Raw genomic sequence first — 13,646 nt, forward strand, 5'->3', positions numbered from 1 at the left:
GTCTCCGTCCATGGATGGCCAACTTCATGGCTGTGGATCCAAGGTGAGGCAGAACATCATGGTGGGGGAGTGTGGTGGAAGAAAGCAGGTCAGGATATGGTTGTCAAGAAGCAAAGAGAGAGAAGAGGTGAGACTGCAGACCAGAGACAAAATGTCAACTTCAGAGACATGCCCCACTGAGCCACCTCCTCCAGCACACCCTACATACCTACAGTTCCCACCCAGCCGATCCATTCCAGCAGATTAAGGCACTGATTAGGTTAAGGCTGTCATAACCTGGTCAGTTCACCTCTGAAATATCTTGCGTGGTCACACCCATGAGCTTTGGTGGACACCTCACATCGACACCAAGATGCTAGGCAATTCTGAAAACCAGGGATTTGAGAGGCTCCCACGTGGGGCAGTTCTCAAGGAAGATGTGGCCTGTGGGCTTAGCTTGTCGGTCAGGAAAGCATTCAAGGCCCCTGTGCTCTGGCCTTGGTTGTTGTACGTGATGGGGTGGGACACCTTGTAAGTGCTCCTCTCCCATGACAGATCTTGGGTGTACTAGTTAAAATCACTCCAAGAAGCCCTTGCTCTTTGTGTGTAGGGGGGAAAACGTTGTTCAGAAGGCCCTCTGAGCAGAGAACAAGGAGGAGTGCCGTTGGCCCTTCAGAGGCCATGATGGACTCCCCCCTTTCCAGTTCCCTTGGACAGTCAAAGTGCCTGTGTGGCCTTTTCTTATGTGTTCTGTATATGAAATCCACACGCCCTCCTGTCCTTCCACCCCAACCCCTTTCACGAAGGAATGAACACTTAGCCTCTGAGTCATCCTTTTTAGATCAGTCATTTTCCAGGGAGAGTATGATGCACTCGGCTTTTCCCCTTCTCTTTCCTCCCTTCCACACCAAACCCTTAGACTCCTCCTGTATACACACACACACACACACACACACACACTCACTAACTCATTCATGCCTCTCAGGTTTGGGGCTCCGTGGGAGGCCCTGCAGGATATGATCAACAGGAATAGATGGTCCAGAGGGCTGAACAAATCTTCGTACATTGCCAGAGACTAGAATATTCAGTGATTTCGGGCTGCCTAAGGAAAGGGCTGTGTCCACACATAATCTGGGGTGTGCAAATCAGAGCCTCGCAGTTCTTATTCAGGAGCAGGCCTGGGAAGACCTGGCTTGGGGGACACCAGAAGTGACATCATCACCCTGAATATCAGAACTTCAGAATTTAACACCTGTCACTGATCCCTGCATCCTCCCTGCCCCCTGCCCCAACCACGTGGCCCGGAAGACAGGTAGATACCGTGTTTCAGAAATAGCATCACCGATGCTCTTCGGTGAAATTGCCACCTGATATAAGGAAGCCATAAAAAAATTATTCTCTCTGCAGCCAGTTCCTCAGCTTGTGAGAATACACACTTTTGTATTATTCCCTATGCCCAAGGAACAAATCTAAATTAGGGTTAAGGATAAAGATGGATGCTATACCTTAAGTTGGGCTTCACAGAACATATACAAGGGCCAGAGGAGATGATATATTGAGCAGCAGCTTTCACATCTGTGTGTGTGTGTGTGTGTGTGTGTGTACACTAGGAGTCGTGACTGCTGGGTCCCCACCCCCTGCATTGTTAATTCACTAAGGTTAGGTTAAGATTTAGTTAAGATTAATGGTTTACATTTCTAGCAAGTTTGCCCATGTTGCTGATTCTGCTGGTCTGGGGACACCGTTTAAGCCTATTTGAGATGTGTGATAGCGATAAAGGCTGAATTAAGCACAAATGACCACAGTGAGTGTGTGAGGTTTCCATAATTCACTGGAGGGTCTGTGCCCATATTTATAGGTGAGAATACTCCTGTGTCACACCCCAAATGCTGCCATATTTGACTGATGAAACAAAGTTGACCTTAAAACTGTTTGTACTTGTAGAAACTTGAGTGAGACAGTGTAAAACACAGGTTATGAGTCAGGCAGGCCTGACACCTAGGAGCCTGATACCTTGAATCAACAGTTCAGAAGTTTTGATTCACATGGCATTCTGTGTCCTTTATTGGAATCTTGTGTTGTCCTATCCTGTCCCTCCTGGGATCTGAGTCATTCTTTTGTCCTGTGTATCCACACTGTATACACTACCCACCTGTTATTCACTTAGCAGCCATCTCAATTATCAGATCAACTGTTGTGATATAGCAATGCTTGTATTCAGTTAATCCTTATTTTATTCAATAATGGCCCAAGAGTAAGAGTAGTGAAGCTGGCAATGTGCATATGCCAAAGATAACCTGTAAAGTGCTAAGTATACATAGTGAAGTACTTAATGTGATGCTTGGTATACCCAGAGCTCAGTACCATCCACAAGGTCAGGTACCCATTGGGGGTCTTAGTCAACACTGCCTTCAGATAAGGGATGACTACTGTCAGGTTTTAACTTGAATCATTATGCAGATGAACAAATTAATATACATAAAGCTGAGCCAGTGGTTCTCGCATCTGGCCTTTCTACAGCTGCAAATCTTTTCTCTCATCAGTTCTAAAGAACTCTTAGCTATTTTTTTTCCAAATAAATTGCCTTCTTTCATGCTTACCATTTCTTGCTTCATAGGCTCCTATTAAACATATGTTAGACCTTCTAAATTTATCCTTCATAATTCTTCCTTATTCTCCATCACTTTTCTCTATATGCTCCACTGGGTAATGTCACTGAATTTGTTTTCCAATTCACTAATTTTTGCTTGGTCTCTTTTTAATCTGCTGTTATATTCATTCATTGATTTTTTTTCCTTATCAATTATATTTTTTAAAATTTCTAGCAGTTGTAGTTTTTCAAATGTTTCTGGGAATTTTTGAGAGAATCACGCTGGTTAGTAATTTTTATTATCCCATCTTTTATTTCTCTAAACATTTCATACATGGTTTATATTCCATATCTGATTTTTTCAAATGCTGAAAGTAACAGGGTGGGGAGATTAATCTCGGTCTCTTCCTCTCTCTTTTTAATCTATGGCCCTTTTCTCATAACGTGTGTTCCCTTGTGTTTTGGATGATCATTTCTGCGCTCATAATTCGATTGCTATTCATCCGTGGGAGTCCTGGGTGTCCTATATTGGGATTGCTTTCCTCCAGAGTTGAAGAGGTTTTGCCCTGTTCATGTGGACTCTCACATCCAGTGCCTGCCTGGTTGCTGGATTAAGAGGTCACCCCCTGCCCACTACAACGCCAGTATTAGTGTTTGCCCTTAGACCAAACCCACTGTTTTGCTCTTATTTGATATGCACTTTTTCCCTTCTCACATTTCAACTCAATTTTTGTTCTGTTTTTTGAAAGTGAGTTATGCATTTTACAGAAACCTTCTCCTTGTTCATTATGGATGGGACTGTTTGACTGTTGTGAGCCTCCGATGCCATGATAAAAACTAAGTTCAATCAGTGCTCTCATCTGTGGCCGTGATTGATCAAAGTGGGCCATTTTATATGATGTGTGTGGCTTTGCAGTCATAGGTCAGCAGAAGAGCATCACAGCCTGTCTGAAGGTAAATTAATGTTCAAAGGCAGTTGAGGGCGAGGCCAGCATCAGCTCAATGGTGCTGATCAAAGTTTCAATGACGCTGAAAGAGAGGAAGCATGAACTTACTCCACCCTCATAAACTCGAACAGAGAGGTGCTTGTGATAAAATGTTTTAAAAGGCAGAAGTGCTAAAAGCAACTTGGCATGGTCCCCGATGTGGATTGCATTCTGGACTGATCTTATTTTCAGTGTTGTATGGCCTGTGCATGCTGTGCCTCAACACTGCGATGGCACAAAGCCAAAGTTCCTAGAAGTTGCCTTTTTATTTTATTTATACTTGTTTATTGTGCCTTTTGGGGGATCAATAGCCTTGTCATCTCTTTTGAGTGGCATGACACTCTTCAGGATGTCATGGCTCCCACTTTCCCTCCTCCCTCTCCCCCGAGCCCTGCTTTCTGGAGAAGTCACTTTCAGGTCAATGCCTCTGAGTGAGAACTGCCCACCCTCTGCCTCTCAGCCACAGTGAATGTCCCTCCTGCCTACACAGCCAATGCCAGGTGCCCTTCTTCCCCTCTGGAATGATGTCTTGCCCAGTGATGCTCTACTCTGCCGTGAGAGGGACGAAAATGTCAAGGGAGAACAGGAACATTTGTGGGCGGGGATGTGCCTGGCTGCTCAGTTCTGTCATGATCCTAGCAGCCTCAGAGAGGCTGCCTGGAGCAAGCGTCCCCCCACTTCCCAGGTCCTCAGCTGGCCCTCAGTGCCCAGCGTCACTACCATGCATTTCTTTCACCCAGGAGGGCACAAGAGGGTGAAGAAGAGGGTCAGCACTTCCAGGCTGTGCCCAGCCTGGGAACAGTAGTCTCCGGTCTCGCCTCTGCATGGCACAGGTACAAGGCCTCCCAGCCCAGGCCTGAGCCTGTCCCCCCCAGGAGGGGAGCCATACCACAGGAGGACAAGGACTGGCCTAGGGTCTGTAAGCACAACTTCTCAGCATAACCTTGAGATCAAGCCCTGAAACCCCCAAGCTTTCTAAAGGCAAACTACGGACCTGTTAGCTTCTTCTAAGGGGATCTTTGGGAAAAAATTTCCAAATAAACAGTCCAAGGTTTCGGTGAACAGCCCGAGGCCTGTTGAACCTGATAGGAGCACAAGGACTGTGTTGGCTCTTTCAGTAATCCTGGTGCTGCCCACACCACCTGCCAAGGGGGTTTGCTCAGGAACAGGAGGTGGCCCAGAAGAGGAGCCAGGAGGCAGGTTCCAAAGCCATTTGTCTCATATTTTAAGTTCAGTGTAGTCCAGCCCAGGACCTGCCTGCAGCCAGCAGCCGGCTCCCGGTTGCTGGCCCATTAATGTCGCCGAAGCCTTCTGGTCTCCACCAGCTCCAGATGCTGGGCTTGTGGGTTCCCTTCTCGGTGCTCACTTCCTGCCAGCTGCCCGGGACACTGCTCGGGCTGTGTGTCCTCAGCAGCTGCCACACCTGCCAGCTACCTGTCTCGGGGAACAGGCAAGGGCTGCCAGGTAGAGAGTAGGAAACTGCAGGACCCGTTCCCTTGGGGAGCTTGAGAAAGTGGGGGTCTTGCAGAAAACCCGTGTTCAAAAGCAAGAGGGGTCTCTGTTTCCGCTTTGATCCAGGGCTCTTTTTATGCTGGTTTTATAGTGAGACACAAAACACCTGAGAGTGTCAGACTCTACAGAGGGGCAGCTTAGTGAGTAGGTATCAAGTCAACACCACCCAGGTCAAGAAATGAAATCCAGCCCGAGCTCCAGAAGATCGACCCTCTCCCTCCACACAATCCTCTTGGGAGGGACCACTTACTGGAGATTTTGGTTGTTTTTGGTTTTGTTTTTATTTTTACTGCCCAGGCGTCCATTTCTGTATAAATCAGTTTGCTTTGGGGGGACTTCACGTTCTTGGAGTAAGTTTTCTGTCTGTGAGACTTACTGATGCTTCATATAGCTGCCACTTGTCATTTTATTGCTTTAGTATATTGTATGAATAGATTGCTTATACGATTTGTTCACTTTATGGTTAATGAAAATCCAGATTGCATACAGGTGTCGATGAGCCCAGACAAAGCTGTTATCAACATTCCGGTCCAACTTTTTTTTTTTTTTTTTTTGCAGTACTGGGGACTGAACCCAGGGGCGCTTTATCACGCAGCCACATCTCCAGCCCTTTTGATTTTTTTATTTTGAGAATTGCTGAGGCTGACTTGAACTTGTGATTCTCCTGCCTCAGCCTCCCAAATTACTAGGATTCCAGGCGTGGGCCACCGAGCCTGATCCAGAACACTTTCTCAGGTGCACCATACACAAGTTTTTTTTTAATACCTGGAGATTGAATTGTTGATCCATAAAGGTGTGAATTGCGGGACAGCCCAAAGAGTTTTCCAAAGTGGTTGACCTAGTGCGTGCTCCACCAGCAGAATGTGAGGGCTCCTGCTGCCCCCCCCCATTTTTAACAATATCAGAAGTTCTCGGTCTTTGGGGGTTTTGCCGGGAGGAACAGTCTCGTGGTATTTCTGTGGTGGCCTTAATTTACATCTGCCAGATTTCTTATGAGGTTGATTGCGTGCTCACCCTGGGCAGTCTGTGATCTCCTGTGTCTATTTTGGGTCTCACTGTGTTGCACAGGCTGGCCTTTGAACTCCTGGGCTCAAGCCATCTCCCTGCCTCAGCCTCCTGAGCCGCTGGGATCGCAGGCGGGCTCCACCACGCCCAGCTAAATCAAGAAGAATTTTGATGTGACCTCTGGTCATCCTTCTCCCAAGACCGACTTTTTTACGTGTATGCATAATGCTTAATGATTTGGTATTTATATTATTTCTACATCCACACAATTCTGTGAGCCACTAATGTTTATAAGATAAACAGAGCAAGCGTAAATCACCCCACATTATAAACTAGCTTCCCTATAGAGAAGACTCAGTTTTCCTTCCATCTAAAACTATGTTTCACTGTGTGCTTTTTTTGGGGGGTGGGGGGAGGGTTCGTTTACCAGTAGCCCACTATGGCTTTAAGTGACCCAGGACCATGAAACAGGAATGCACATCTTGAGATGCTGGTGTTTCTATTGGTCTGGGCTGTTTTCACAGAGGGGGAGGTTTCAGTAGAACCACAAACCAGAGCCAGGAAGGGTCTGGGTGTGTGTCTTCCCCCTGGCCTGCTGCCCTGAGCAGTGGGGCATAGAGGAACACAACCGACCACTGGGCCTGGCTAAGCCCCACTTGAGAAGAAATTCATTTTTAAAGTCCCGACCCCCAACGTCAGGGTTCGGTTTTCGAGTCCTGGGCTTGATTTTGGAGATGAGAGTATGTGGTGGGAGAAAGGGAAGTGTGGCCCGTTCCAGAGCTTATCGCACTCTCATCGTGACCGTGGCCGTGACCTCTGGCGACCCAGAAGAGGCAGCCGAAATTCCCCCGGTTCACAGACGTTCTGCCCGGCAGCTGGGCCACAGTTGAGCTCTTCCCTGAGCATGTCCCCTTGGGCATGTTGCTTCAGGCTTTCTGACCTCTGCTTCCTCATTTGAGCAAATGCAGGGGCTGGAGAAGCTTCCTGGGACCTTTGTGACTCACGCTTGATCAGACCTCATGATCTGGAGGGCCTGAACAGGGACAGTAGGGCTGCGTCTGGTGGTACCCGAGATGCTCAGAAGACTCTCATGGTGCACGAGAGGGTGTCCTCATCTGTTTGTCATCAGATCCCAAGTCTCAGGCCCCAGGTGGCACTGAAGGTTACCCATGATGACAATGACAATGGATTCTCAGGGACCATCAGCACTACAGATAGCAGCCCTGGTGCTGCCGGCCGCTCACTCCCCAGTGGATGGCACGTTCTTCACTGAAGGACTTCACCTGACTCAGCTATTTGACCATTTTGAATCCCAGCCCTGCCCCTGCATCAGGGAGAGGGGAAGGAGTAAAGAAGGCCCCGAGGATCGGAAGCTTCACATCCCTATATTTGTGCCCCAGAAAATTCCTGATTAGAGTGCCCACTCTGCACCCCTCCCCACCAGACCTCTCCCACCTGCACCCCTGGCAAGGCTGTGGGTCTTGCCATCTATGGTTGATCCACACCAAGATCCTGGTCCAGAAGGAGATGAGCCCCGCTCCACAGACCCTCAGAACCCTGCAAGGTCCCATGTGCTAGTCACCCTGAGCCTTGTTTGCTATCCTCTGAGCCTTAGGCTTACCCTCCAGGGCTGCTGGGGCCCTGCTAGACCTGAGCCCTGACCCTGAACCCACCAGCCTCATCTTGCAGAGCATTCTTGAGCTAGAAGTTGAAGCTTCCTGGGCCCTCGAGCTTTGGGACAGCCCACAGGCTGTGTCACCAGCTGAAAGTTCCCCGAGAGCATCTGCTGGCCAGGTCTCTGGCCCGAGCTCTGCTTCCTGGGCTCCTGTCTCAGGTCTGGCTGGAGTGGGGATGACCCAGGGTCTTCTCTTCCAGGATCAGGGCCCGAGACAATAATGGCTCCTACGCCCTGTGCCTGCTGCACGAAGGGAAGGTGCTTCACTATCGCATCGACAAGGACAAGACAGGGAAGCTCTCCATCCCCGATGGAAAGAAGTTCGACACACTCTGGCAGGTACACATCGTCCTCTCCCTCCTCATGGCTGGAGCACAGGGCCCTTGGGGCTCTAAGGAATAAGAGGGGACAGGCTGCTGTCCACCCACAGTGTGGCCCCCAGACCAGCAGAGGCCCTGGAGCATGTTAGGAATGCACACAGGGGTCCCTGCCTACCTATCAGAGCCTGCTTCCTGATCTCCAGGGGACTTGCACGTCTGAGAAGCAAGGGCGTAAGGACCATTGTGCCAGGTAAACAAAGGTCCAGAAGGTTCTGTCCCTTGCTCAGGGTCATTTAGCTCTCAGTGCCCATAGCAGATGTGCATTCAGGCCTGGGCTCTGAGTTGAACAGGAAGCCTGACTTTGGGGAATTGGAAAATGCTTCCTTCCAAGATATTCTAACTAGAACCCAGAATAGTCTTTCAGACAAATAGACACAAAATAAAGATGCAGATGGGCAGGGAGCCAGGCAAAGGGGCCGGGACTCAGATTGTTCTAGGAGCTGTGAGATGCAGGAGTAGATATTGAATTCAGGTGCCATCGGCACTGCAGATAGAGTCTCTCTCTCTCTTGAGCAGCTAAGACACCCGGTGAAGTTAAGTCTGCATTCCTGGGCTCCAGGATGCCACTTGTCTAGGAATGTTGCAGCCCTGGTTTAGAAATGGTTTCTTCTTGGCCCTGTTCTACTCACGATGGGGAGTTACCTGCGCATTCAGGAACACCTGAAAGTGTACGGCACTGCTTTTCACACATCTGCAGGGAGCCACAGGTTGCTCTCCAGTTTAGATCACACCTACTTTCGCTGACAGGGAGGACCTGACAGTGATGGTCCTTTGTGCACCATGTTCACAGGGCATCTGCCATCCGTAGTGACAGACAGAGACAGCCAGCCGTCTCTGCCCACAGAAAAACCACCTTGAACTTTTGTGGGTGAGGGACATACTTGTGGCGAGTTCAAAAGTCCCCACCCAGGCCCAGCCAGGAACCCACACGTAGTCAATCAGTATCCAGGAAAGCACTCAACCCAAAACCCTGCCGTTTTAAAAAACTGAGACCACAGATCCTCATTTCCTTTAGAGTTACTTCCCCGGATGTGATTTCATTCTTAATGCTATAATCAGAAAAAAAGATACTCCTTTTTTGAGTAGTAGTTATTATAATTAGTCACACATGTCACTCATAACATGGACATTGGCTTTTGATAATGGGGCTCATCAGCATGTGTCTCACTGCTGACCACAGGCTTTGCTTTATTTTAATGGTATTGATTTGAAAGAGTATTAATCTTACCTGTACCCGGAGCTCCAAGCACATTAGGGAGGTTAATACAGAATGTTGCCTTCTGATACATTCATTTCCCATCATGGTCTTTTGCCTCCTGCAAGAATCATTTAAAGGCACCTGGAGGGGCTGGGGCTGTAGGTCAGGGCTAAAGCACTTCCCTAGCGTGCATGAGGCCCAGTACCATCTCCAGGATTGCAAAAAGAAAAACACAACTAAATATAAATAAATAAAGGCATCAGGAGTCTTTTCTGCTAGTCTAATACTTAGATCCCAGGCCTGTCACTTATATATAGCCATTTATTCAACTTCTCAATGACAGTTTTACTTGTGTGGTTTTTCACTCACAGTTTCAAAGGTTGTGTCTCACTCTAGAGTTCTAGGAGCTGTGAGATGCAGCTCAACATTGATAATTGTTGGAATGTTCCTTTCTAAGACACTTTGCTGTTTTCATTGGGTGTATCTGAACGTTCTGCCCGCACTGAGTACTTCTCAGTGTATATTTTCTAGCCAGGTATATCTTCCATTTTTTATGACCCATGATTACTTTGGTTTTTCCTTGATAGCATTGGAAAGTACCTGTGTGCCCTACTCCAACCCCAAGACCCCAGGATTATTTGTCTGAGAGTCAGTAATTATGACCCTGTTCTATTTTCACATTATTTACTTTAGCTCAGGGGTCTGCAAACCTCTAGACCAAATCTGTTCCACGGCCTGTTTCTGTGCAGGCCCTGAAGTCAGAATTTTTTTTTTTTAATGTTTTTAAAGGATTGTTTTAGAAATAAAGAACTTGGTGATACTGGTGGTAAGGGGTCCCCCAAAGCCTAAAATATCACTATCTGGCCATTTACACAGAAGGTTTGAGGACATCCCTGGTTGGGTGCCCACCTCCCTAGACACCTGTAGAGATTTAAGTGTCTTCTGAGTTCTTTTAAGTCTGACAGGTGGTCAGTGTTTCTCTGTCCCTGTTTTTCCATTTCTTGCCCTGGTATTTACCACACTTTCTCCCTTTATTCTCTTTCAGCTGGTGGAACATTATTCTTACAAGCCAGATGGTTTGTTAAGAGTTCTTACAGTTCCATGTCAAAAAATTGGCGCACAGATGGGTGAGTTCCCCGGACCCAGGGATATCTGACTTTCAGATATTGGTCATAATCAACCATGTTTCAGATTTGGTTCATTCTAGGCTCCTATTGGATGAGGCCTGGTTCTTACTGAGTGATTAGATGTGCCGTCAGAGTGCTCCAATTTTAAAAACCATGGATTTAAAAGACAGCCAGTCCCTTTAACTTAAAAAAAAAAATTCATTCATTTTAGTTGCATAAGTGTAAAAGCTAGTGAAAGAGGATAAAAAGAAATGGGTGCAGAGGTCTGTAGTCTTCTCAAGAATCAGTGTGGTACAGACACATTGATTGGTGTGGGGTGGAGGAGGGGATAACGGCAGGGGTTGGGGGGTATGTACACAGAGGAAACCTTCCATACTCTTTCTAACCAGGAGATGTTACTTTTGCAGCTCATCAACAAGGACCAATTGCTCATCCTGTGGTAAGTGTCACTAGACATACCTCTGGCAGCGAAGTAAATGTTTATTAGCACAAACGCAAAGCAGAGTTTAGCTAATATGAGTAGTGTTCATTGTTTTGATTGTACTTCACAACGTACCCCTTGATGAACTGGGATTTCTAGTGAGTTTTGGGTGCAACCAACCTATTATCAGTGCTAGGCTAGACAAGTTTTCCTAAGTTCTTGGTTGGGTTAAATTCTCCCTATGTATTTATTATTTATTTATTTTGGTACCAGGGATGGAACCCAGGACACTTAGCCACTGAACCATAATCCTAACCCTTTTCAAAATTATTTTGTATTTTGGAACGGGGTCTTGCTAAGTTGCTTAGGGCCTCACTAAATTCCTGAGGCTGGTTTTGAACTTGTGATTCTCCTGCCTCAGCCTCCCCAAGCTGCTGGGATTCTAGGCATATAGCACACACCCAGCTAAATTCTCCCTATTTTCTAAAAGTATCTAAAATAAGGAAGAAACCCCCATGTCAAATCAGAAATAGGCCCTCTGTCAGATTTGAGAAATGGGAACATTTCATTCAAGTTCAGCCTTGAACTCTGGATTAACACATATGCACAATTCACAGGGCCATATGTGTAATCCACAGGGCCACATGTTGAGCAGGGTGACTTGGCAGGTAGATAAGATGTCTCCCAACTGATAAATTGTTATCAGGGAATGAGATCTTTCCGAGTAAACTGGTTCAACAAAAGCTTAGAGGAAGGAGAACTGGGAGGTGGATGATTGGTGAGATTTCAAAAGAAGTTCCTGGAGAAGGAGGGGACTGTGAGCCTTGTCCAGAGCTGGTGTCCTGGCTCCTGTCCCTAGGAGGTGAGGAGGAGGCTACTGTTCCTCTCCATTAGAGTTTGCCCAGTATGTGCCTGATGCCTCTGAAGGGAAACCCTGCCTTTCTTCTCCTTCTAGCCTGCTAGGAGCTGACTTAGATTCAAGGCAGGAACTGATTTTCTCATTCCTTTGGGGGACATCAGTGTGGACTTTGCATGCCCTCTAATGCCACCAGGCAAGTGGGCCTTCCGTACCTCACTTTGTACCTGATACCCCACCCCTCACCTCCAAAAGCCAGATCCATAGAAAGCCACGTCTATATGTATGTTCTGCCAGGGCCGATTGCCACTTGGGACCTGAGTCCTTGTTGAAACCAAGGAGGCTGCTCAGAGGTGGAAAAGATTTCCCTAATATTTTTCTAGCTCCTTCTGCCCGGGCAGTGACCTCTACGGGAAGCATTTCAAATGGCCAAGAGTCAATCTCACCCGCAGGGTAGGGAGGGACTCAGCCGGCTCCGTTACAGCAGCAGGTTCAGGTAGGATGTCATGTATGGGTCCTGAATTTGTTTTCTGACACTAAATTTCCTGTTCCTCTTTGCCATTACGGTTTCTAGAGTTGGTCAGCGGGTGGAATAATCTCAAGAATCAAATCATACTACTTACCAAAGCGGGACGGCAGAAAGGTGCTAAACCGTGACCCCCCTGCCCCCTGCTTGCTGACCCTGAGCCGCGGTAGGACTGGCCTGGCTCAGCCGGCGCTCAGCCCGCCCTCCCTGTCCACTGCCCGTGTCGCTGTGCTTCGGTGCTTTGCCGTGTGCAGCCCTCGTTTGCACCCGCAGCTCGCCCACACCCCATGTGCACTGTGCTTTCCGTGTGGGTCCTCAGTTGCTTCATTATAAAGTCCATCCATGTCCGCCTGCTGACGCTGCTCGAGTGCATCTTCAAAGTCATTGCAGTGAGAGTGATCAGTGGTAGCCAATATTCCTATCAGAAGAATCACGCGGGGCGGTGTTATGTGATCGACTGTCAGTTCCATTGTGTTGGGAACAGGTTTGGTAGGTGCACTGCATATAAAGACCGCAGGTTGTATGCAGAGGGTGCCCCCATCCACTTCATGGCTGCTATGAGGTTCCAGCGCAGAATTAGAGTCCATTATCCTAATTCATTAGACTTGAACCTTAGTTGATGAATTAGAATGGTGATGCATATTAACTCATTATCTAGTATTCACTCAGTTCTTTCTATGTTGTCACAGTTCCAATACAGAACTTTAAATATAACAGAAAAGAGATGGAATAGGAGGGCTAGAAAAACTATTTTTCTTTTTGGGGCAGTTGACATCGAATTGATTTGTGTGTTTGGCTGTGTGACTGGATTTTTGAGGAGGGAAGTCATTTTTAATGATTTTATTTATAACGAATCATACATATGTGCATGAACTCTGGATTAACACATATGCACAATTGAACTTGAACTCTGGATTAACACATATGCACAATTCACAGGGCCATATATGTGTGTGTGTGTGTGTGTGTGTGTGTGTGTGTGTGTGGCATGGACTGCTCTTTCTTCCTATTGACTTTTGTCTTCAGTGGGGGTAAAGTTCATTCTTGCCATTTTTATACTCATCAGCACTATCCCAAACATTTCGGCATATAATCGGATATTAAACTCATGGAGTAGATTGATTAAGCTACTTATTAAAATCGACACAAATAAAAAGCATAAGCACACTGAAATCCTATTCAATAGTAATTTTCCAAGTTGACAGCCATACTCAGATGCCCTTGATCTTGCTGACCACAGAACAGAGAAGTATTTGAGGGGAACGGCCCCTCACACCCCTGGGGGGAATACTAGGCCTGCCTTGGTGTTGGCGGGCAGAACCCTGCACAGCTCTGCCCCTGTCCGCCCACCGTGGGCAGCCCTCCCCTGGTGTGGAGAGGCCCTGCTGGGT

At 47.4% G+C, this 13,646-nt stretch overlaps 1 protein-coding gene across 3 annotated transcripts in view; it reads left to right on the forward strand.

Annotated features, from left to right (window-relative positions):
• Positions 1 to 13,646, forward strand: part of Syk (spleen associated tyrosine kinase) — an 89,389-nt gene that overhangs the window by 54,481 nt on the left and 21,262 nt on the right. For 2 of the 3 annotated variants that reach the window (XM_027955415.2, XM_027955414.2), the window contains 4 exons: positions 7,948 to 8,086; positions 10,371 to 10,452; positions 10,860 to 10,891; positions 12,304 to 12,372. In XM_027955415.2, the coding sequence (XP_027811216.1) occupies positions 7,948 to 8,086; positions 10,371 to 10,452; positions 10,860 to 10,891; positions 12,304 to 12,372 (322 nt within the window). The remainder of the gene's footprint in view (positions 1 to 7,947; positions 8,087 to 10,370; positions 10,453 to 10,859; positions 10,892 to 12,303; positions 12,373 to 13,646) is intronic. The other variant, XM_027955416.2, reaches the window with a different exon arrangement.

Source organism: Marmota flaviventris, chromosome 16 (assembly GCF_047511675.1).
Source record: "Marmota flaviventris isolate mMarFla1 chromosome 16, mMarFla1.hap1, whole genome shotgun sequence".
Lineage (NCBI taxonomy): Eukaryota > Metazoa > Chordata > Mammalia > Rodentia > Sciuridae > Marmota > Marmota flaviventris.